Source organism: Nerophis lumbriciformis, linkage group LG15 (genome assembly GCF_033978685.3).
Source record: "Nerophis lumbriciformis linkage group LG15, RoL_Nlum_v2.1, whole genome shotgun sequence".
In the NCBI taxonomy this organism is placed as follows: Eukaryota; Metazoa; Chordata; class Actinopteri; order Syngnathiformes; family Syngnathidae; genus Nerophis; species Nerophis lumbriciformis.
Window position 1 is genome coordinate 37,396,749 of NC_084562.2, and position 22,371 is coordinate 37,419,119.

Consider the following 22,371-nt stretch of genomic DNA (forward strand, 5'->3'; position numbering starts at 1 on the left):
ATTAGAATATTACTTAAGGCTAATACAAAAAGGGGATTTTTAGAAATGTTGGCCAACTGAAAAGTATGAAAATGAAAAATATGAGCATGTACAATACTCAATACTTGGTTGGAGCTCCTTTTGCCTCAATTACTGCGTTAATGCGGCGTGGCATGGAGTCGATGAGTTTCTGGCACTGCTCAGGTGTTATGAGAGCCCAGGTTGCTCTGATAGTGGCCTTCAACTCTTCTGCGTTTTGGATCTCAGGAAACAGAGTGGACCGACACCAGCAGATGACATGGCACCCCAAACCATCACTGATGGTGGAAACTTTACACTAGACTTCAGGCAACGTGGATCTTGTGCCTCTCCTGTCTTCCTCCAGACTCTGGGACCTCGATTTCCAAAGGAAATGCAAAATTTGCTTTCGTCAGAAAACATGACTTTGGACCACTCAGCAGCAGTCCAGCTGGTGTCGGTCCACTCTGTTTCCTGAGATCCAGGGTCAACGCAGCCGTCTACCAGCAAGTTTTAGAGCACTTCATGCTTCCTGCTGCTGACCTGCTCTATGGAGATGGAGATTTCAAGTTCCAACAGGACTTGGCGCCTGCACACAGCGCAAAATCTACCCGTGCCTGGTTTACGGACCATGGTATTTCTGTTCTAAATTGGCCCGCCAACTCCCCTGACCTTAGCCCCATAGAAAATCTGTGGGGTATTGTGAAAAGGAAGATGCAGAATGCCAGACCCAAAAACGCAGAAGAGTTGAAGGCCACTATCAGAGCAACCTGGGCTCTCATAACACCTGAGCAGTGCCAGAAACTCATCGACTCCATGCCACGCCGCATTAACGCAGTAATTGAGGCAAAAGGAGCTCCAACCAAGTATTGAGTATTGTACATGCTCATATTTTTCATTTTCATACTTTTCAGTTGGCCAACATTTCTAAAAATCCCTTTTTTGTATTAGCCTTAAGTAATATTCTAATTTTGTGACACACGGAATTTTGGATTTTCATTTGTTGCCACTTCAAATCATCAAAATTAAATGAAATAAACATTTGAATGCATCAGTCTGTGTGCAATGAATAAATATAATGTACAAGTTACACCTTTTGAATGCAATTACTGAAATAAATCAAGTTTTTCAAAATATTCTAATTTACTGGCTTTTACCTGTATGTGTGAAATTATTAACACATTACCGTAAAATATCAAATAATATTATTTAGCTCATTCACGTAAAAGACTAGATCAGGGGTCGGCAACCCAAAATGTTGAAAGAGCCATATTGGACCAAAAATACAAAAAAAATCTGTCTGGAGCCGCAAAAAATTAAAAGCCATATTACATACAGATAGTGTGTCATGAGATATACATTGAATTAAGAGGACTTAAAGGAAACTAAATTACCTCAAATATAGCTACAAATGAGGCATTATGATGCAATATGTACATATAGCTAGCATAAATAGCATGTTAGCATCGATTAGCTTGCAGTCATGCAGTGACCAAATATGTCTGATTAGCACTCCAACAAGTCAATAACATCAACAAAACTCACCTTTCATGCACAACCTTAAAAGTTTGGTGGACAAAATGAGACAAAAAAAGAAGTGGCATAAAACACGTCCTCGAAAGTCGGAGAAAGTTGTAAAAGGTGAGTTCAAGGACCGCCAAAATTAGTAGGACAAAACGGCGCTCGCCAAATACTCGAATCAGTGAAGCATGTTTAATACAAACAGTGTGCTTTATAACAATTAGGGAGGTTTGTGTCATGTTTGTCCTCCTACAGAAACCATATTAAAACAAAAAATAGATTTGTTTTCCCCTCATCTTTTTCCATTTTTCATACATTTCTGAAAAAGCTCCAGAGAGCCAGGAGGGCAGCGCTATGCGGCTCTAGAGCCGCGGGTTGCCGACCCCTGGACTAGACGTATAAGATTTCATCGGATTTAGCGATTAGGAGTGACAGATTGTTTGGTAAACGTATAGCATGTTCTATATGTTATAGTTATTTGAATGACTCTTACCATAATATGTTACGTTAACATACCAGGCACGTTCTCAGTTGGTTATTTATGCATCATATAACGTACACTTATTCAGCCTGTTGTTCACTATTCTTTATTTATTTTAAATTACCTTTCAAATGTCTGTTCTTGGTGTTGGGTTTTAGCAAATAAATGTCCCCAAAAAAAGCTACTTATACTCCAGCGCAACTTATATATGTTTTTTTCCTTCTTTATTATGCATTTTCGGCCGGTGCGACTTATACTCCGAAAAATACGGTACTCATTTTCACACATGCTGACTTGTGCAAATGTAACCACCATTAACTAATTTATTTAAGCATTTTCTGGAGAAAAAAAATAAAGCATTTCATACCAACAACAAAAATGAGAGAATAACTAAAAACTACAAAAAAAAGTTTAATTTAATTGTCAAATATTATTTTAATAGTTAAAGCAAACTACAGTAAACGGTGACACAATATTTACCATAGCCCTTTAACTGTTTGTGATTATTTTTGCAGAGAAGCTGTCAGACCCCAATCATCATATTTAGAACACTCCCAGCTATTTACTTTATACCACAATCTACCAATATTGTTCTGTTGTCCTTCAAATCAATAAAAATTAATGGGGGTGATGCGCAATAGAAACAAAAAAGTAATTCCAGCATTTTAGCAGGCACATAAATCAAGTCACTTAGAAGGCTCCCTGACCTAAGAGTTGCTGGCCTCTGCTTTATTTTCCCTCGTTTATAATTATGCTAGATCATATTCTAATGCTTTAAAAACTTGAATGACAACACATAAACACTTAAAAAGGTTTTACCCTCACATTGGACATACAATATAAGGGGATACAAACCTGTGGGAGTCCAACTTGGGCTGGGGTCTCCTCACTCCTTTTCTTTTGGCAGTCGGAACCTCAGCAAGCTGGGACACTTCACCATCTTTTTCATCTGTTGGAACAGCAACACATTTAGTGACACAGGACATTTGCTTTCAATCACTTGGGCAAAGAGTTTGCAGCCCTGGTGTTCCCATACTTTCAATTAAAGCCACACAATTAATAACATTTTAATCACAATCACAATTTTGGTTGCCACAATTTAAAGAAGGTGATTGTCTGCGATTATAAACATTTAAAGAGGATGCACTCATCCTGGAGAGTCACCAGGTAAAATAGGTACTAAGAGAATCAATACAAACAAGGCAGCTGGACCAGAGAGAATTATTCAATGTCATCTCCAAGGATCTCGACAACCATAAATTGGCTTATTGAGAAACAAATCTGTGGAGGATGAAGTCTTAGTTGCAATTCATTCATCCTTTTCATTTGGAACATCCAAACACATATGTAAGAAGTATTGTTTGTGATTTTAGCTATGTTATAATACTATAAACCCACATAGGCTGATGTTTAAACTCAACAATCCGGTACTGTCTGTCTCGCTCGCGCATGGATCTTGGATTTTCTTACTCACGGACCACAGCGTGTTAGAATTGGTAACTAGAGCTCTTCAACCCTGGTGATCTATCCTGCCCTCTTTACCCTGTTACACATGACTGTACTCCCATCCACTTCACCAGCACTGTGACAAAATTCACAGATGACACTACTATAGTGAAGCATATCACAAATGAAAGGAGACATTTTAAGGAAAGCAAGTTAAACATTCATCAAAATGGTGTCTGGAAATCAACTTGGTGTTAAATGTTACCATGACAAAGGAGATCATCATATATTCAACAAATGAATAGTTAAGTGGTGGAGATTGTGCACACTGGTAAATATTTAGGTATTTACTCCACCAAACAACCTTAAATGGTCCCTAAACATCTTGCACTTGGTAAAGAAATCCCATAAAAGATTGTTTTTCCTGAGGAAGCTGAAGCGGATTGGAATGCACAGGCGGTTTAATTTCCACAGGTGCACATTGAGAACATCCCAGTAATTGAGTATATCAGTGTATGGTACTCAAATTGCAGAGTAGAAAACAAGGAACACCTATTGCTTGTGGTGAAATCAGCACAGAAGAGCATGGGCTTTACATTACCAAACCTGAATACCGTATACTCTTCAAACTGAAGGAGCATAAGCAGAGACACAACACACCAAGGCCGCATGTTCACACCTCCGCCGTTGGGTGAAAGAGATAACAATCCATTACAACAAGGACAAACAGACAAAAGAACAGCTTTTTCCTCCAAGGTGGTGGCCTACATAATGCTTGGCCCTCCCAAAACATCACATCTTTAACATGTAACATGTCTTTTAAAAAGAAAATGAACATTTAGACAAAAACATTGTTTGAAAAACATTTCAATAGCATGTACTACAAACAACTACCGCATCTACCGGTATTCATGCAATCTGCTTCCGCTTATCCAAGGTCAGTTCGCGGGGGCAGCAGGCTAAGCAGAGAACCCCAGACTTTCCTCTCCCCAGCCATTTCGTTCATTTCCTCCCGGGGGATCCCGAGGCGTTCTCAGACCAGTCTGGAGACATAGTCTCCCAAACGTCTCCTGGGCCTTCCCCGTGGCCTCCTACCGGTCGGGCACCAAACGGCTCCTGGGCCTTCCCCGTGGCCTCCTACCGGTCGGTTGTGCCCTAACACCTCCCCAGGGAGACGACTGGGGGGCATTCTGACCAGATGCCTTAACCATCTCATCTGGCTTTTCTCGATGTGGAGGAGCAGCGGCTTTACTTTGAGCTCCTCCCAAATGGCCAGATGAAGCCATCAGAAACATATCATCTGCTAAAAGCAGAGACCTAATCCTGCAGCCACCAACCAAATTCCCTAAACGGCCTGACTGTACCTAGAAATTCCAACCCTCACTGAAAACGGGTGCAACTTACTGCTGGCAACACGGACCAAGCTCTGACAACCTTCATATAGGGAGCAGACAGCCACAGACAGTCCGATACCCCATACTCTCTGAGCACTCCCCACAGGATTTCCCGAGGGACACGGTCGAATGCCTTCTCCAAGTCCACAAAGCACATTTAGACTGTTTGGGAAAACTCCCATGCACCCTCAAGGACTCTGCTGAGAGAATAGAGCTGGTCCACACTTCCACGACCAGGACAAAAACCACACTGCTCCTACTAAATCAGAGGTTCAACTTTCTGGCATAGTCTCCTCTTCAGTACACCTGAATAGACCTTACCGAGAAGGCTGAGGAGTGTGATCCCACGATAGTTGGAACTCGCCTTCTTAAAAGAGAGGAACCACCATCCTGGTCTGCCAATCCAAAGGTACCAACCCGATGTCCACGCAATGTTGCAGTCTTGTCAACCAAGACAACCCCACAGCATCCAGAGCCTTAAGGAACTCCGGGCGGATATCATCCACCCTCGGGGCTTTGCCACAGAGGAGTTTTTTTAACTACCTCGGCAACCTCGACCGCAGAAATAGGAGAGCCCACCAGATTTCCCAGGCACTGCTTCCTCATAGTGGGATTGAGGAGGTCTTTGAAGTATTCCCTCCACCTATCCACAACATCCTGAGTTGAGGTCAGCAGCACACCATCCCCACCATACATGGTGTTGACAGTGTACTGCTTCCTTCTCCTGAGGTGGCGGATGATAGTCCAGAATCACTTCGAGGCCGTCCGGAAGTCATTTTCCAAGGCTTCCCGAGCTCATCTCATGTCCGAGTTTTTGCCTCAGCGACCACCGAAGCCACATACCGCTTGGCCTGTTGGTACCTGTTCACTGCCTTCTGAGTCCCATGACCCAAAAAGACCCGATAGGACTCTTTCTTCAGCTTGACGGCATCCCTCACCGCTGGTCGACACCAGAGGGTTCTGGAACTACCGCCACGACAGGCACCAACCACCTTGCGGCCACAGCTCCAATCGGTCGCCTCGACAATAGAGGTACAAAACATAGTCCACTTGGAATCAATGTCCAGCGCCTCCTTCGCAACATGTTAAAAATTCTTCCAGAAGTAGGAATTGATACTCTCTCCGACGGGGGAGACTGCTAGACATTCCCAGCAGACCCTCACATTGCGTTTGGGCCTGCTAGGTCTGTCTGGCATCCTCCCCCACCATCGGAACCAACTAACTCCGGTGGTGATCAGTCGAAACTCCTCCCTTCTTCCCCTGAGTGTCCAAAACATGAGACTGCAAATCTGATGACACTACCACAAAGTCAATCATCGAACTGCGGCCTAGAGTGTCCTGGTGCCAAGTGCACCTTTAAGTTTAAACATGGTGTTTATTATGGACAATCTGTGACGAGCAATAAAGTCCAATAACAAAACACCACTTTGGTTCACATTCGTTCCTCCCAATCACGCCTCTCCAGGCTTCACTGGCGTTGCCAATGTGAGCGTTGAAGTCACCCAGCAGAACAAAGGAATCACCTGAAGGAACACTCTAGTATTCCCTCGAGGAAATCCAAAAAGGGCGGGTACTCTGAGCTGCTGTTTGGTGCGTAAGCACACACAACAGTCAGGACCCGTCCCCCCACCCAAGGCAGAGGGAAGCTACCCTTTCGTCAACTGGGTTAAACTCTGAGAGTTTCGAGAGGCTTTGACGGTACAACAAGAATTGCCACCCCAGCCCGTTGCCTCTCACTGCTTGCAACGCCAGAGTGGAAGAGAGTCCAGCCCCTCTCTAGAGGACTGGTTGCAAAGCCCTTGTTCTACATATCTAGCCGGAACTTCTCTACCTCGCGCCCCAGCCCAGGCTCCTTCCCCCCCAGCGAAGTGACTTTCCAGGTCGCAAGAGCTCGCTTCTGTAGCCTTGGATCGGACCGCCAAGGGCCCTGCCTTCAGCTGCCGCCCAAATCACACTGCACCCGACCTTTATGCCCCCTCCTATGAGTGGTGAGTCCTTTGGAGGGGGAACCCACCTTGCCTCTTCGGGCTGTGCCCGGCCGAGCCCCATGGGGACAGGCCCGGCTACCAGGCGCTCACTATCAAGCCCCACCTACAGCAGTTTTATGAAATACATCAGGGACCTGACTAATACAGTGTCTCATTTGGGCAGAACCCCACAAAATGTGCTTTACCACCGTCATAAAAAAAGGTTAGGTGTGGAAGTGTGCAGAGCACCTCCACAAGCCTTTGAGTCACGACTAGCCACAGTGCCAAGCAGACAGAACTTGCAGACTACATACTTGTAATAAATATGATTAGAATATTTGAGCATTACGTTTGTGTTCAATTACAGTGTGTTTATCCTAAACATTCCTGCCATCTCATTTTACACACTATAACATTTTTACCAAGTCTTTTTTTTTTTTGGACAATACCACAATAACAACGCCTTAACACTGTGACAATATCATAACGTGAGATTTTGATATTGTTACATCGCTAATAACCGCACTTTGATCAACTCACGGACTGTTGACACTGCTCATTTACCCGCTAGCTAGCTTTAATGTCTTTCCGTATAAATAATAATAATAATGGATTAGATTTATATAGCCCTTTTCTAGACACTCAAAGCGCTTCACAGAGAAGTGAGAACCAATCATTCATTCACAACTGGTGGTGGTAAGCTACACTTGTAGCCACAGCTGCCCTGGGGTAGACTGACGGAAGAAATATGACACAGAGGTATCTACAACAGGTAGACCCGCACGACGTCACATAAACCAGAAGTGAAGCACACAACACCAATTTTGCCTTTGTTTGATTAAAAAGAACACTCAAAAACCTTTACAGATTAAAACAGAAGAAGATAAACATTCAAACACTCAAATAAAATTATATGGAAGAAGCCAGAACAGTATTTTTTGTAATATATTGTGCGTCTAATTCATTTAATTTTTTAAAGAAAACTTGGTTGAAAGATTTCACTGTGTATAAGTACTTTTTGAGGACAATCAACAATACCGTGACAATAATATTTTCATCCCTCGCATGCATCACGGCCAATTATGCAAATAACGAGATGACCTCCCAAACCCCACAACCCACCACTATGAATAGACTGCAGTCCTATGAGAAGGACTGTAGACCCCTATGTAGACACAAACCATACATTTTAAAATGGAAAGTGAAAACAGCTTGTCGGTAGCTTTTCACCATTTCCAAACGGGTATCCTCCCTGGCCTGGAGACAGAGGTGGAGGAAGCGGAGAGAATGTTTCGTTCTCCAAGTTGTCATATCTAGCAGTTTTCACCATGATGTGTAGTCCCTGCAGAAAGTTAGATGTTTGTCAGTTACAGTTTACACTGTTATGTTTATTAATTTTATTGTCTTCTACTATACACTTTTCTAAAAATCGTTTGCAATGGTAGTCATTAATATTTTATTTTTTATAGAGTTATAAAAATTCAAGTAGGAAGGTAGAAGTGGGCAGCTCCATCCAAATGCCAATATTGTCAAAAGCAGGGCAGTATCAGCATCGAATGCTAGTGATGATTTACCTTAAATGTGCTTATTCTGTCATGTTCAACTCTATGCAAACGACTCTGTTGTTTACCATTCCAATATTGATACATCACAAATAGAGAATAAATTGCAAAATGTTTTCAATACTGTACCAGGGGTCCCCAACCTTTTCTGCACCTCGGACCGGTTTAATGTAGGCATTATTTTTAGGGACCAGCTCTCCAATTGTGCCAGATAAATACAGCAAAAATAAGTGCATGGAAAATACAACTCACTATAACGCTAAATTAGTGGGAGCCCTGTGCTTGTTTCTTTGCAATGAGATGCCCAGCAGGTTACCATCAACCTGCTGGGGACTGCAGATGGAAATCAGCCTTTGGCTACAATATGTCCCATTTATATTTTGTATGTTCACTAATGGGACCAGCTCTATACTCTCGGCAGGGTCCTTGAGGGTGCATGGGAGTTTGCCCAACCAGTCTACATGTGCTTTGTGGACTTGGAGAAGGCATTCGACCGTGTCCCTCGGGAAGTCCTGTGGGGAGTGCTCAGAGAGTATGGGGTTTCGGACTGTCTGATTGTGGCGGTCCGCTCCCTGTATGATCAGTGTCAGAGCTTGCTTCGCATTGCCGGCAGTAAGTCGGACACGTTTCCGGTGAGGGTTGGACTCCGCCAAGGCTGCCCTTTGTCACCGATTCTGTTCATAACTTTTATGGACAGAATTTCTAGGCGCAGTCAAGGCGTTGAGGGGATCCGGTTTGGTGGCTGCAGGATTAGGTCTCTGCTTTTTGCAGATGATTTGGTCCTGATGGCTTCATCTGGCCAGGATCTTCAGCTCTCACTGGATCGGTTCGCAGCTGAGTGTGAAGCGACTGGGATGAGAATCAGCACCTCCAAGTCCGAGTCCATGGTTCTCGCCCGGAAAAGGGTGGAGTGCCATCTCCGGGTTGGGGAGGAGATCTTGCCCCAAGTGGAGGAGTTCAAGTACCTCGGAGTCTTGTTCACGAGTGAGGGAAGAGTGGATCGTGAGATCGACAGGCGGATCGGTGCGGCGTCTTCAGTAATGCGGACGCTGTATCGATCCGTTGTGGTGAAGAAGGAGCTGAGCCGGAAGGCAAAGCTCTCAATTTACCGGTCGATCTACGTTCCCATCCTCACCTATGGTCATGAGCTTTGGGTTATGACCGAAAGGACAAGATCACGGGTACAAGCGGCCGAAATGAGTTTCCTCCGCCGGGTGGCGGGGCTCTCCCTTAGAGATAGGGTGAGAAGCTCTGCCATCCGGGGGGAGCTCAAAGTAAAGCCGCTGCTCCTCCACATCGAGAGGAGCCAGATGAGGTGGCTCGGGCATCTGGTCAGGATGCCACCCGAGCGCCTCCCTAAGGAGGTGTTTAGGGCATGTCCGACCGGTAGGAGGCCACGAGGAAGACCCAGGACACGTTGGGAAGACTATGTCTCCCGGCTGGCCTGGGAACGCCTCGGGATTCCCCGGGAGGAGCTGGACGAAGTGGCTGGGGAGAGGGAAGTCTGGGCTTCCCTGCTTAGGCTGCTGCCCCCGCGACCCGACCTCGGATAAGCGGAAGAAGATGGATGGATGGATGGATGTTCACTAATGTGCATTGTATCATGTCACAAAGTTATAACAATTATAACAAATGGCAACTTCCTATGAGGAGTTTTATTGTACATCTATAAACAAGCTTATTGGTGTGTCTAGTGTAGGCAAAAGTTCAGTCGGAGAAAATGCAGTCCATCCATCCATAACGTGACACAGGTCTCACAAAGAGGCAGGTTATTCAGCACCTCAAACTTGACACCTCATTGGCTGGTTCTGAGACAGGATCGATTTCTTCAGTCTTGGTATCGAACAATTATCGACGCCGATATTTGGCATTTTGACGTACAGTATATCGATATTGACCTCTTTTTATCGGTATCGGGCTTTCTTTTTTACAAAACTAAATCAGTAGTTACCATTTTATATATATATATATATATATATATATATATATACACACACATACATACATACATATATATATGTATATATACATACATACATATATATATGTATATATATATATATATATATATATATATATATATATATATATATACATACATACATACATACATACATACATACATATATATATATATATATATACACACATACATATATATATGTAAATATATATGATACCAGTGTTTCGTATAAAACAATAATAAGTACTGAAGTAGACAGTAATACCGTAGATAGTAATAACCATGCCCCACCCCTCCTTTCTTTCTATGGAGTGCTGGTCGCCGACAGCACATCTCCTCTACTTACATGAAGTTGTCAATACGTCCTTTTTTGTCGGGAATTCAAGTTTTAGCCCATCTTTCCTGGGGTCTTTTTACGTTTTGTGTTTTCGCTACTGCGACGAGTCGCCCGACAAGCCTCACAGCGTGGGCTCATTAAAGGTGCGCAGCAAGTTTTTATGTTCCGTGATTCAATCAAAATAACGGGACAGAGATGGATGGACGATGCCAAAAATCCAAACTTTGTTTAAATTGACAAATAGGAGACTCACATAAGTACAGAAGGAGGCAGCAGCTCGCACTTTCGTTAACATCCTGGAATAAATGATATCAGCCAGCTTGAAAAATGTCTCACCTATCAGCTACATGAAGGAGCCTAGAATTGTTTGTATTTAAATATTTGCCATATAAAGAAATCCTATTTTTCATATTCATCATACCATATTGAGAAATAATTGAGAATAGGAAGTGAACATATGTGTTAGTAATTACTATGAAATGGAAAAATGGTAGAATTAAATAAGATTTGCTTCTTCCTACACCTTTTCGGACATGTAAGAGCAATGGAAATATGTAAAATATGTGATTAGGGTTGGCTATATGGCTGAAAACTGTATCAAGATATACGTTCGTTTTTTTTTTATTGATCGATATCAATAATTATTGATATTTTTTATGATTTATTTACGAAAGCCAATAAATACTGTTATGCAATTTCCAACTTACCAAGGGTGCTATTTATCAGTGGAGAAGGTGTCTGTTAGCCAGGTATGATGAGCGCAGATAACTAAGATGGTACAATAAATGCAGTCGATTTGAAGTTTGTTTCAGTTTTGAGACAATAGTAGCAGTAGTGTATAAGCTATTGAACACTACACAAAGTAGTTTGGGAAGCAACCAATTAAACCAACACATTGGAAGTGTCAAATGTTGATGCTCCTCTTAGACAAACATAATAAAGTTGTTTGTGAAATTCTCTGATGTTGTTTGGGGCTAAATTAACAACATTAGCGTGGCATTTGACATTGTCGCTACTGGTCTGACGTGTCCTAAAAATAATGTAAAAACAAACAAACACTTGAAGCCTTGTCCAGCTGTTTACTGACGTATATGATTCATGTTTAAATACATTTTATTGCAAATGAATATCGGCTCCAAAAATATTGGTAGATCTCTACTGTAGTCTTTATTTAACGGAAGTGACTCTTCGAGTTTTGAAGCAGCAAATAATTCTGCACTGAATTTTTACACTGAAATTTTTCCTCGATGACTTTTGCTGAGATAGGCTCCAGCACCCCCCGCGACCCCAAAAAAGACAAGCAGCAGAAAATGGATGGATGGACTTTTAAAACATTATTTAACAAACTGAATTGTTAAACCCACGAATTGTGTTCACAACTTTTTATTCAACGAAATAGCATAACTGCATAATTTGAGGTTAAATAAAAAAATCAAACGCAAAAAATTAAGTTACATGTATTCAGTGTCCCAAAAGAAACTTTCGGAATCAAGACACAAATTTACCTTCATACACTTCCTCATTAAAGGCCATTCATAAAAGTATTTATTGGAAATGAATCATAACTTGCTCATTTGTCGACAAATGTAATGCAGTTTTACTTTGTTGTCAACATCATATAATGCGCTATTAGTTTGACTGAATTACCTATGGACAATTAGTCTCAGTGTTCTTGTTTCAAGCATACCGTGTAGAGTGAAAGACTATGCAGCACAATGTCCAAGCAATCCTGTTTTCATTTCCGTGCCTTTTACAATCACTCTGACACTTTGAAAAAATAGAAAGCTGGGATTTATTTTCAATATGCATGCATTGCCTTCAATGGGAACCTTGCCCCGACCAAGGTGGCCGTCATAAAAGGCATGTCACCAGCATGGCTGCTACAGCACGGTGGAGGGTCTAGCTTTCTGTACATACAGGTAAAAGCCAGTAAATTAGAATATTTTGAAAAACTTGATTTATTTCAGTAATTGCATTCAAAAGGTGTAACTTGTACATTATATTTATTCATTGCACACAGACTGATGCATTCAAATGTTTATTTCATTTAATTTTGATGATTTGAAGTGGCAACAAATGAAAATCCAAAATTCCGTGTGTCACAAAATTAGAATATTACTTAAGGCTAATACAAAAAAGGGATTTTTAGAAATGTTGGCCAACTGAAAAGTATGAAAATGAAAAATATGAGCACGTACAATACTCAATACTTGGTTGGAGCTCCTTTTGCCTCAATTACTGCGTTAATGCGGCGTGGCATGGAGTCGATGAGTTTCTGGCACTGCTCAGGTGTTATGAGAGCCCAGGTTGCTCTGATAGTGGCCTTCAACTCTTCTGCGTTTTTGGGTCTGGCATTCTGCATCTTCCTTTTCACAATACCCCACAGATTTTCTATGGGGCTAAGGTCAGGGGAGTTGGCGGGCCAATTTAGAACAGAAATACCATGGTCCGTAAACCAGGCACGGGTAGATTTTGCGCTGTGTGCAGGCGCCAAGTCCTGTTGGAACTTGAAATCTCCATCTCCATAGAGCAGGTCAGCAGCAGGAAGCATGAAGTGCTCTAAAACTTGCTGGTAGACGGCTGCGTTGACCCTGGATCTCAGGAAACAGAGTGGACCGACACCAGCAGATGACATGGCACCCCAAACCATCACTGATGGTGGAAACTTTACACTAGACTTCAGGCAACGTGGATCATGTGCCTCTCCTGTCTTCCTCCAGACTCTGGGACCTCGATTTCCAAAGGAAATGCAAAATTTGCATGGTTGGGTGATGGTTTGGGGTGCCATGTCATCTGCTGGTGTCGGTCCACTCTGTTTGCTGAGATCCAGGGTCAACGCAGCCGTCTACCAGCAAGTTTTAGAGCACTTCATGCTTCCTGCTGCTGACCTGCTCTATGGAGATGGAGATTTCAAGTTCCAACAGGACTTGGCGCCTGCACACAGCGCAAAATCTACCCGTGCCTGGTTTACGGACCATGGTATTTCTGTTCTAAATTGGCCCGCCAACTCCCCTGACCTTAGCCCCATAGAAAATCTGTGGGGTATTGTGAAAAGGAAGATGCAGAATGCCAGACCCAAAAACGCAGAAGAGTTGAAGGCCACTATCAGAGCAACCTGGGCTCTCATAACACCTGAGCAGTGCCAGAAACTCATCGACTCCATGCCACGCCGCATTAACGCAGTAATTGAGGCAAAAGGAGCTCCAACCAAGTATTGAGTACCGGTATTGTACATGCTCATATTTTTCATTTTCATACTTTTCAGTTGGCCAACATTTCTAAAAATCCCTTTTTTGTATTAGCCTTAAGTAATATTCTAATTTTGTGACACACGGAATTTTGGATTTTCATTTGTTGCCACTTCAAATCATCAAAATTAAATGAAATAAACATTTGAATGCATCAGTCTGTGTGCAATGAATAAATATAATGTACACGTTACACCTTTTGAATGCAATCACTGAAATAAATCAAGTTTTTCAAAATATTCTAATTTACTGGCTTTTACCTGTATATAGGCTAGATGTGACACGTCCCTTTAAAATGCTTGTCTGCGGTGGTCCTACGCGAGTAGGGGCAAAGTGTTGGCATTCCATGAAAAAAGAAGAATAAATGCTGTGTTTTAATAGCATATGTTTTGACGTTGACGATCAAGTAAATTTGGTTGAGGAATAAGAAGGTTATGATTTATCTTCCAAATCTGCGCTGCTGGAGGTAAATAAACCCAATCAACCCGGAAAAAGTATCCCGGGTCACTTCCGCTTCTGAAATGGCGGGAACAAAACCCCGAAACAAAAGTAAACACTACATAATAATGTAGTTGCTAGCTTGTTAGCGAACAGCCGCTAGTATATAGGCCCAAAACCATCTGTTCCAACAGCAGCCTGTCAACAAGTTTCGCTTGCCACAGACAAGTTAATATTTTCGCCAAGTTACCATTGCGCAACCGGACATTTAAAACACGAATTAAATAAATGTAACAAAAATGTACATTGACTAGGATGAAAAACCACAAGTAGTAGTTGCAATTTTAGCAGATAACAGGAAGAACCGACGTGCCTTACTCGCTGTCCCGTGAACAGAGCAGTGCAACAAGGGAACCCACAGGCAGAGGATGGTTGGACCGATCTACACTTCTTTTTCCGTCTTCGTCTTCGTCTTCTTCTACTTCTTTGGTTTAATGGTGGTTGGCAAGCAACACTGTGGTATGCATTACCGCCACCTTCTGATATGGAGTGTGACCGAGATGAAACCCTTCTTCTTTTTCTTCTTTCTTCTTCTTCTTTTTTGTTTTTTTATGGCGGTTGGCAAGCAACCTTGTGGTGTGCATTACCGCCACTTACTGTATTGGAGTGTGGACCGAGGTGGATCCCTACTCTATATTCTTTTATTTAACCCAGTATATTTTAAATATGTGCATATTGCTTTATAACCTATGTGTTCTGAGTGCAGTCCAAATATATCTTCCACTGCTAACCTAATATTCTCTTTCGCTAACTTACTTTCCAGTATTACCCTTTCTCTATACATAGTTTTCACGCCCGACTGATTTCCCATGATGCTCCGCGCGATCCGCCATTTTGAAAGGCAAGCGCACCGGTACAACATCAGCAAATTCATATATACGAACCCGTTCACAAACGTATGCATAATGGCCGAGAAACCAGCAAAAAAGAAGTATAAAGAAGGCTTGGACAACCAGACGTTGGAAAGATACAACCAGAAGACACAATGCATAGGCGTTGACCCGTACGAAGTGCCGAAACAAAGTTTCACGTATGACCACAAATGCCTCCCGGCCATAACGTACATAGACATTTTGAACTACCTCGTCAATTACACCAGTGCCTATACAATGGAGGAATTGAGGGCATTCAAGTCTCTGGAGGCGTACAACCAGTTTATTAACGGATGGGTCAGCGACGTTAAAAGCATGACTGCAAACGAGAAAGTGCTTGTAGTGGGCAGGGTATGTATATATAACGTACATTAAAACCATGTGTTTAGCGAGGACACGTCGGACTCCTTAGGATAAGGGGAGTCTTTACATTGCATTGCAACACTTATGTAATTACCAAACAAAAGTGCATCTCTAATGTATCTAACTTATGACAAGGTTGATACCTAAATATTTTATCCATTGAGATCTACAACTCATTTCGTGTACAAGCAACCTGGGCTGAGATGGGCGCTATATATCCTGAGGGGGGGGGGGGGGCTTTCGCTTTCGTGGTCCATCCCATAAAGGGCTTCGAGAATAGCAAATTGACAAAAAAATAAACAATACATCGTTCTAAAATGTTTAATAAACAGATTGAGACGTAATCCTACCTGTTACAAAGTGATCAGAACATATTTTGGAATGTTGAGATGGCTCCTCTTTCCTGTTGATGCTTGCCAACCACAAGCGTCGTCTCTCCTCGCTGATTTTCCTTGTCTGTTCTCCTTCGTTGTGTCTAATTTTAGGAATACTGAAAAATCCTCGCTGCACTGATCCATCCCGTCGATTTGTACATCCATTCACCCAACAGGAAATAACCATTATGCGCCTTTCACCAGTGTTTGCTCGAAGCTATTGTCAATAATCGTGAAGCGTGTCAACTAGGCCAGGTGTGTTTTGTTTGCCTCCCAAGATGGCGGATGACCCGGGATAACCCGGATGTGTGACGTCACGTAAACACCATGTATTATATTTCCTACAATATATTAAAACATGTCCTACACTTTCTAGCTGTTGGCAAGAATCACACAGTCCTGTAGTATGTTTCCCTATTAATTTTAATGAACTATTTAGATATGTATGTCCTAATCTCATTCTAGTAATAATGTCTTCTTCCTTCCTATTTCTATTGCCTCCTCTCATTACACCTACTCTCCTCTGGACTTTGTAATACTCTCTACCTGTTGTTTCCTTATTCCAATTATCCTGCCACTTTTTATTGCGTTCCATCTTAATTATGTTCTTCACTTCCTCTTTACTGTGCTTAATCTCCATGTTTACTTCTGTTTTAGTGGTTGCTTGTTTTGCGTATTTATCCGCCAGTTCGTTCCCCTCAACTCCTACATGAGCAGGAACCCAAAGAAATGTTACCACACCTCCCGCTTTATTTATTCTGTAATTTGCCTGAACTATTTCATATACTAAATCTTGTCTTGTTTCTGATGCTATGTTTTTTATGCTCATCAATGCACTGCTTGAGTCCGAGCACACGACTGCTTTTCTTGCTCTATTTTCTTCTATCCAATGAATTGCCATATAAATTGCTACCAATTCTCCCGTAAAAACAGATAACTTATCACTAATTCTTTCATTTAATACTATGTTTCCTTGTGGGATAACAGCTGCTGCTCCTACCTTATTATTTATAGTTTTTGATGCATCTGTGTACACCATGATGTTGTCTAAAAACGTTTCCTCAATCCATTGTTCTATCTGGTAACTATTTAAATTTCTATTCTTTAGTAATTGCATGTTTACATTTGGGTTTTCATACATCCACAGTGGTATTGCAGGCATTGGTACTGTAGGGCTAACTTTAATATTATCAATTTGAGCTTTATTACATATGTCTCCTATTATCCACCCGAAACTATTCATTTTTTTTCTTCTCTTTTTCTTGGCAGTTTAGTAACACTTGATGGGTTGGATGTCCTTGCTTGGACCCTTTTAAGTTTGCCCAATAAACTGCTGACAATTGATCTCTCCTCATATCTAAAGGTTTTTCATTCATCTCTACTTGTAATGCTGCAACTGGGGTTGATTTTGTAGCTCCACAACATAACCTTAAAGCCTGTGATTGGATCCTGTCTATTTTCCCAAGTAATGTTTTTGAAGCAGATTGATAAATAATGCATCCATAATCAATAACAGAACGAATTAAAGTCATATATATTGCTTTCAATGTCTGCCTATCAGCCCCCCAATCTTTACCCCTCAAAGCCCTCATTATATTTAACACCTTTTTACTTTTCTCCACTATTTTGCTGATGTGGGTTGACCAGTTAATATTTTTATCAAACCATATACCCAAATATTTAAAAACTTGTACCTCTTCTATATTTTCTCCATAGAGTTTAATTTGGAGCTTGTTTTGTACTTTCCTCTTTGTAAAATTTATGACTTTTGTCTTTCCAACAGAGAATCTTAAACCCCAAGCCGTTCCCCATTCTTGAACATTATTTACCGCTTTTTGAATCTTCTTTTCTATATGATTAGTATTTCTACCTCTCTTCCACATCACATAATAATGTCTTCTTCATTCCTATTTCTATTGTCTTCTCTCATTACGCCTATATCCTCTGGACTTTGGAATACTCCCTACCTTTTGTTTCCTTATTCCAATTATCTTGTCACTTTTAATTGTGTTCTATCGCAAACATATTATTCACTTCTTCTTTACTGTGGTTAATCTCCATGTTTATTTCTGTTTAAGTTGCTTGCTTGGCGTACCTAATTCATTGCCCACAACTCCTACATAAGCAGGTACCAAGAGAAATGTTACCACACTTTCCGCTTTATTTATTCTGTAGATTGCCTGAACTATTGCACATATTAAATCTTGTCTTGTTTCAGAATCTATTTCTTATGCTGATTAATGCACTTCTGGAGTTTCCTCTACCCAATAAATGCGATATAAATTCCTATTAATTCTCCTGTAAAATAACAATAAATTGTCGCTGATTCTTTTGTCAAAACTATGTTTTCTTGTGGAATAACTGCTGCAGCTCCTACTTTATTATTTATAGTTTTTGATGCATCTGTATGTATTATGACATACTCTGAATCAGGGCCGGTTCTAGGCAGACATATACTGTATGAGGGGGCAGTCAGAAATGTGAAGGGGACATCATGCTCTCACACTTTTGTCTGTGCTAATGCAATAGTAACATTGCTTTCTTCATATAATTTTGTTGGTAGCTTTAGTATGGGCCTGATTTACTAAGATTTAAATACCATGCACTAAACAGCGTGTTCAATTTATAATATAGCATGCCATGTACTATTAATGGGCGTTTTGCGTGTGATTTACTACAAACCCCGTTTCCATATGAGTTGGGAAATTGTGTTAGATGTAAATATAAACGGAATGCAATGATTTGCAAATCATTTTCAACCCATATTCAGTTGAATATGCTACAAAGACAACATATTTGATGTTCAAACTGATAAACTTTTTTTTTTTTTGCAAATAATCATTAACTTTAGAATTTGATGCCAGCAACACGTGACAAAGAAGTTGGGAAAGGTGGAAATAAATACTGAGGAATGCTCAAAAAACACTTATTTGGAACATCCCACAGGTGAACAGGCAAATTGGGAACAGGTGGGTGCCATGATTGGGTATAAAAGTAGATTCCATAAAATGCTCAGTCATTCACAAACAAGGATGGGGCGAGGGTCACCACTTTGTCAACAAATGCGTGCGCAAATTGTTGAACAGTTTAAGAAAAACCTTTCTCAACTAGCTATTGCAAGGAATTTAGGGATTTCACCATCTACGGTCCGTAATATCATCAAAGGGTTCAGAAAGTCTGGAGAAATCATTGCACGTAAGCAGCTAAGCCCGTGCCCTTCGATCCCTCAGGCTGTACTGCATCAACAAGCGACATCAGTGTGTAAAGGATATCACCACATGGGCTCAGGAACACTTCAGAAAGCCGCTGTCAGTAACTACAGTTGGTCGCTACATCTGTAAGTGCAAGTTAAAACTCTCCTATGCAAGGCGAAAACCGTTTATCAACAACACCCAGAAACGCCGTCGGCTTCGCTGGGCCTGAGCTCATCTAAGATGGACTGATACAAAGTGAAAAAGTGTTCTGTGGTCTGACGAGTCCAAATATCAAATTGTTTTTGGAAACTGTGGACGTTGTGTCCTCCGGACCAAAGAGGAAAAGAACCATCCGGATTGTTATAAGCGTAAAGTTGAAAAGCCAGCATCAGTGATGGTATGGGGGTGTATTAGTGCCCAAGACATGGGTAACTTACACATCTGTGAAGGCACCATTAATGCTGAAAGGTGCATACAGGTTTTGGAGCAACATACTGTATGTTGCCATTCAAGCAACGTTACCATGGACGCCCCTGCTTATTTCAGCAAGACAATGCCAAGCCACGTGTTACATCAACGTGGCTTCATAGCAAAAGAGTGCGGGTACTAGACTGGCCTGCCTGTAGTCCAGACCTGTCTCCCATTGAAAATGTGTGGCGCATTATGAAGCCTAAAATACCACAAAGGAGACCCCAGACTGTTGAACAACTTAAGCTGTACATCAAGCAAGAATGGGAAAGAATTCCACCTGAGAAGCTTAAAAAATGTGTCTCCTCAGTTCCCAAACGTTTACTGAGTGTTGTTAAAAGGAAAGGCCATGTAACACAGTGGTGAACATGCCCTTTCCCAACTACTTTGGCACGTGTTGCAGCCATGGAATTCTAAGTTAATTCCATCCATCCATCCATTTTCTACCGCTTATTCCCTTTTGGGGTCGCGGGGGGCGCTGGAGCCTATCTCAGCTACAATCGGGCGGAAGGCGGGGTACACCCTGGACAAGTCGCCACCTCATCACAGGGCCAACACAGATAGACAGACAACATTCACACACTAGGGCCAATTTAGTGTTGCCAATCAACCTATCCCCAGGTGCATGTTTTTGGAAGTGGGAGGAAGCTGGAGTACCCGGAGGGAACCCACGCAGTCACGGGGAGAACATACAAACTCCACACAGAAAGATCCCGAGCCCGGGATTGAACCCCAGACTACTCAGGACCTTCGTATTGTGAGGCAATATGCACTAACCCCTCCTCCACCGTGCTGCCCTTCTAAGTTAATTATTATTTGCAAAAAAAACTAAAGTTTATGAGTTTGAACATCAAAAATATCTTGTCTTTGTAGTGCATTCAATTGAATATGGGTTGAAAAGGATTTGTAAATCATTGTATTCCGTTTATATTTACATCCAACACAATTTCCCAACTCATATGGAAACGGGGTTTGTAAGACTTCCTGTGCAATTGTTAAGTGGTGCAGACTGCTTTATTTAAATGAGGATTTTGCATGTACTATATGGAAATCACCACGGAGACACTCTCGTTTACTGCATATTCATGTTATTATGCTCCTACCTGCCGCGTTTTGCTATGTTTTCAAAAATAGAGGAATCATCTACCACTTTTATGGGCATTTTAGAAGCAGTGTTGCAGTGTACTGTACATTGACACCACTTTTTTTCTGCTGGAAGTGCATGGGAGGCAGGCTGCACTTAGTCCGCTTAACATGCAAAAAAGAATACTTAAAAAAGTTTTTGTCGTATAAGAAATATTTTAATGATATATATTTTCTGTGAAAAAAAACTAAAGTCATGAAAATACTGAAGTACCAATGATTGTCTCACACACACACACTAGGTGTGGTGAGATTATCCTCTGCATTTGACCCATCACCCTCACCGCCTAAGGGTGAGTGGAGCAGTGAGCAGTATCGGTGGCCGCGCCCGGGATTAATTTTTTGGTGATTTAACCCCCAATTCCAACCCTTGATGCTGAACGCCAAGCAGAAAGGTAATGGGTGCAATTTTTATAGTCTTTGGTATGACCCGGCCTTGGTTTGAACTCCCGACCTACCAATCTCAGGGCAGCATAACGCGTCAATTGAATTTGTGTTAATCAGCCATTTAAGTCTTCGAGCAGCTATAAAATTGTGTTGCTGAATAGACAATATGTCTAATGTTTTTTTACTGACCATCCAAAAATGTTGACACACACACACACACACATGACTGAGGATTCTCATCTGTCCATCATCTGTCCGTGCAGCACTAACACTGCAGCCGTGGGTGGAACTGTCAGTTTGCACAGTTACTAAATAAAACACAAATTGTGTTTGCAAAACGATGGTGAGTTTTTGATAAATCACATTACGCGTGATAAATAAATATATTTGCATTTTCTCATCACAGTATTTTGGCCGTTTTGATTATCAGCAAATATTTTGCATAGTAATTAAGACAGAGAAACAAAATTGATTGCATGCCTTATTCTGCTCAATTAAAAGACACAATCCACTTTGCACAAGTTTAGTAGATTGGCTTTGCGTGTGCTATCAGGTTTGCAAGTGTTTTAGTGCACGCACACCTTTAGTAAATCAGGACCTATTTGTCCAACTCCAAACTGGAGAACAGTAATGCATTTGTCAGGCCTCTACCTTTACACCTGTACAACTTGTGTGTCCCACCTTAAAACTAAGCTCCTGTTGGTAGCTCTTAACTACAATAAGGTGGAAATATTTCAAGGGGGGAACTAAAAAACAAAAGTAAAATAAAGTGTCCTTCATTTTATCAACCATCAAAACGTGTACTGTATCTTAACTTGATGGCCTAATTCTTAAACTGAATTAAGTAGGATTTCACACACAATAGTCAATATTTACAAAACTGAAAAGTACAGTAGTCATATGACTAATACAAAAACATACTTCTCAAACTAGTTCATCATCAGGTCAGCTGCATCATGCCTCAAAGTTTCTGCATTCTCCACTCATTCTCATAGACAGATAAACTTAACAACACTGCCTACACTCTAGACATGGTATCCATCCATCTATTTTCTACCCCTTCTACCGGGTCGCGGGGGGCTGGAGCCTATCCCAGCTACTAGAGATGCGCGGTTTGCGGACACAACCGCGGAGTCCGCGGATTATCCGCGGATCG

General features: G+C 41.6%; 1 protein-coding gene across 1 annotated transcript in view; it reads right to left on the reverse strand.

The window, feature by feature from the left end:
- The window catches only part of tipin (timeless interacting protein), a 38,931-nt gene extending 24,112 nt beyond the window's left edge, over nucleotides 1–14,819 (reverse strand). Inside the window, exons 1-3 of the mRNA XM_061975181.2 lie at nucleotides 14,774–14,819; nucleotides 8,037–8,148; nucleotides 2,855–2,948 (exon numbers count right to left, since the gene is read on the reverse strand). Coding sequence (XP_061831165.1) covers nucleotides 2,855–2,948; nucleotides 8,037–8,136 — 194 coding nt within the window. The 5' untranslated portion in view covers nucleotides 8,137–8,148; nucleotides 14,774–14,819. The remainder of the gene's footprint in view (nucleotides 1–2,854; nucleotides 2,949–8,036; nucleotides 8,149–14,773) is intronic.
- Nucleotides 14,820–22,371: the final 7,552 nt, after the last annotated feature.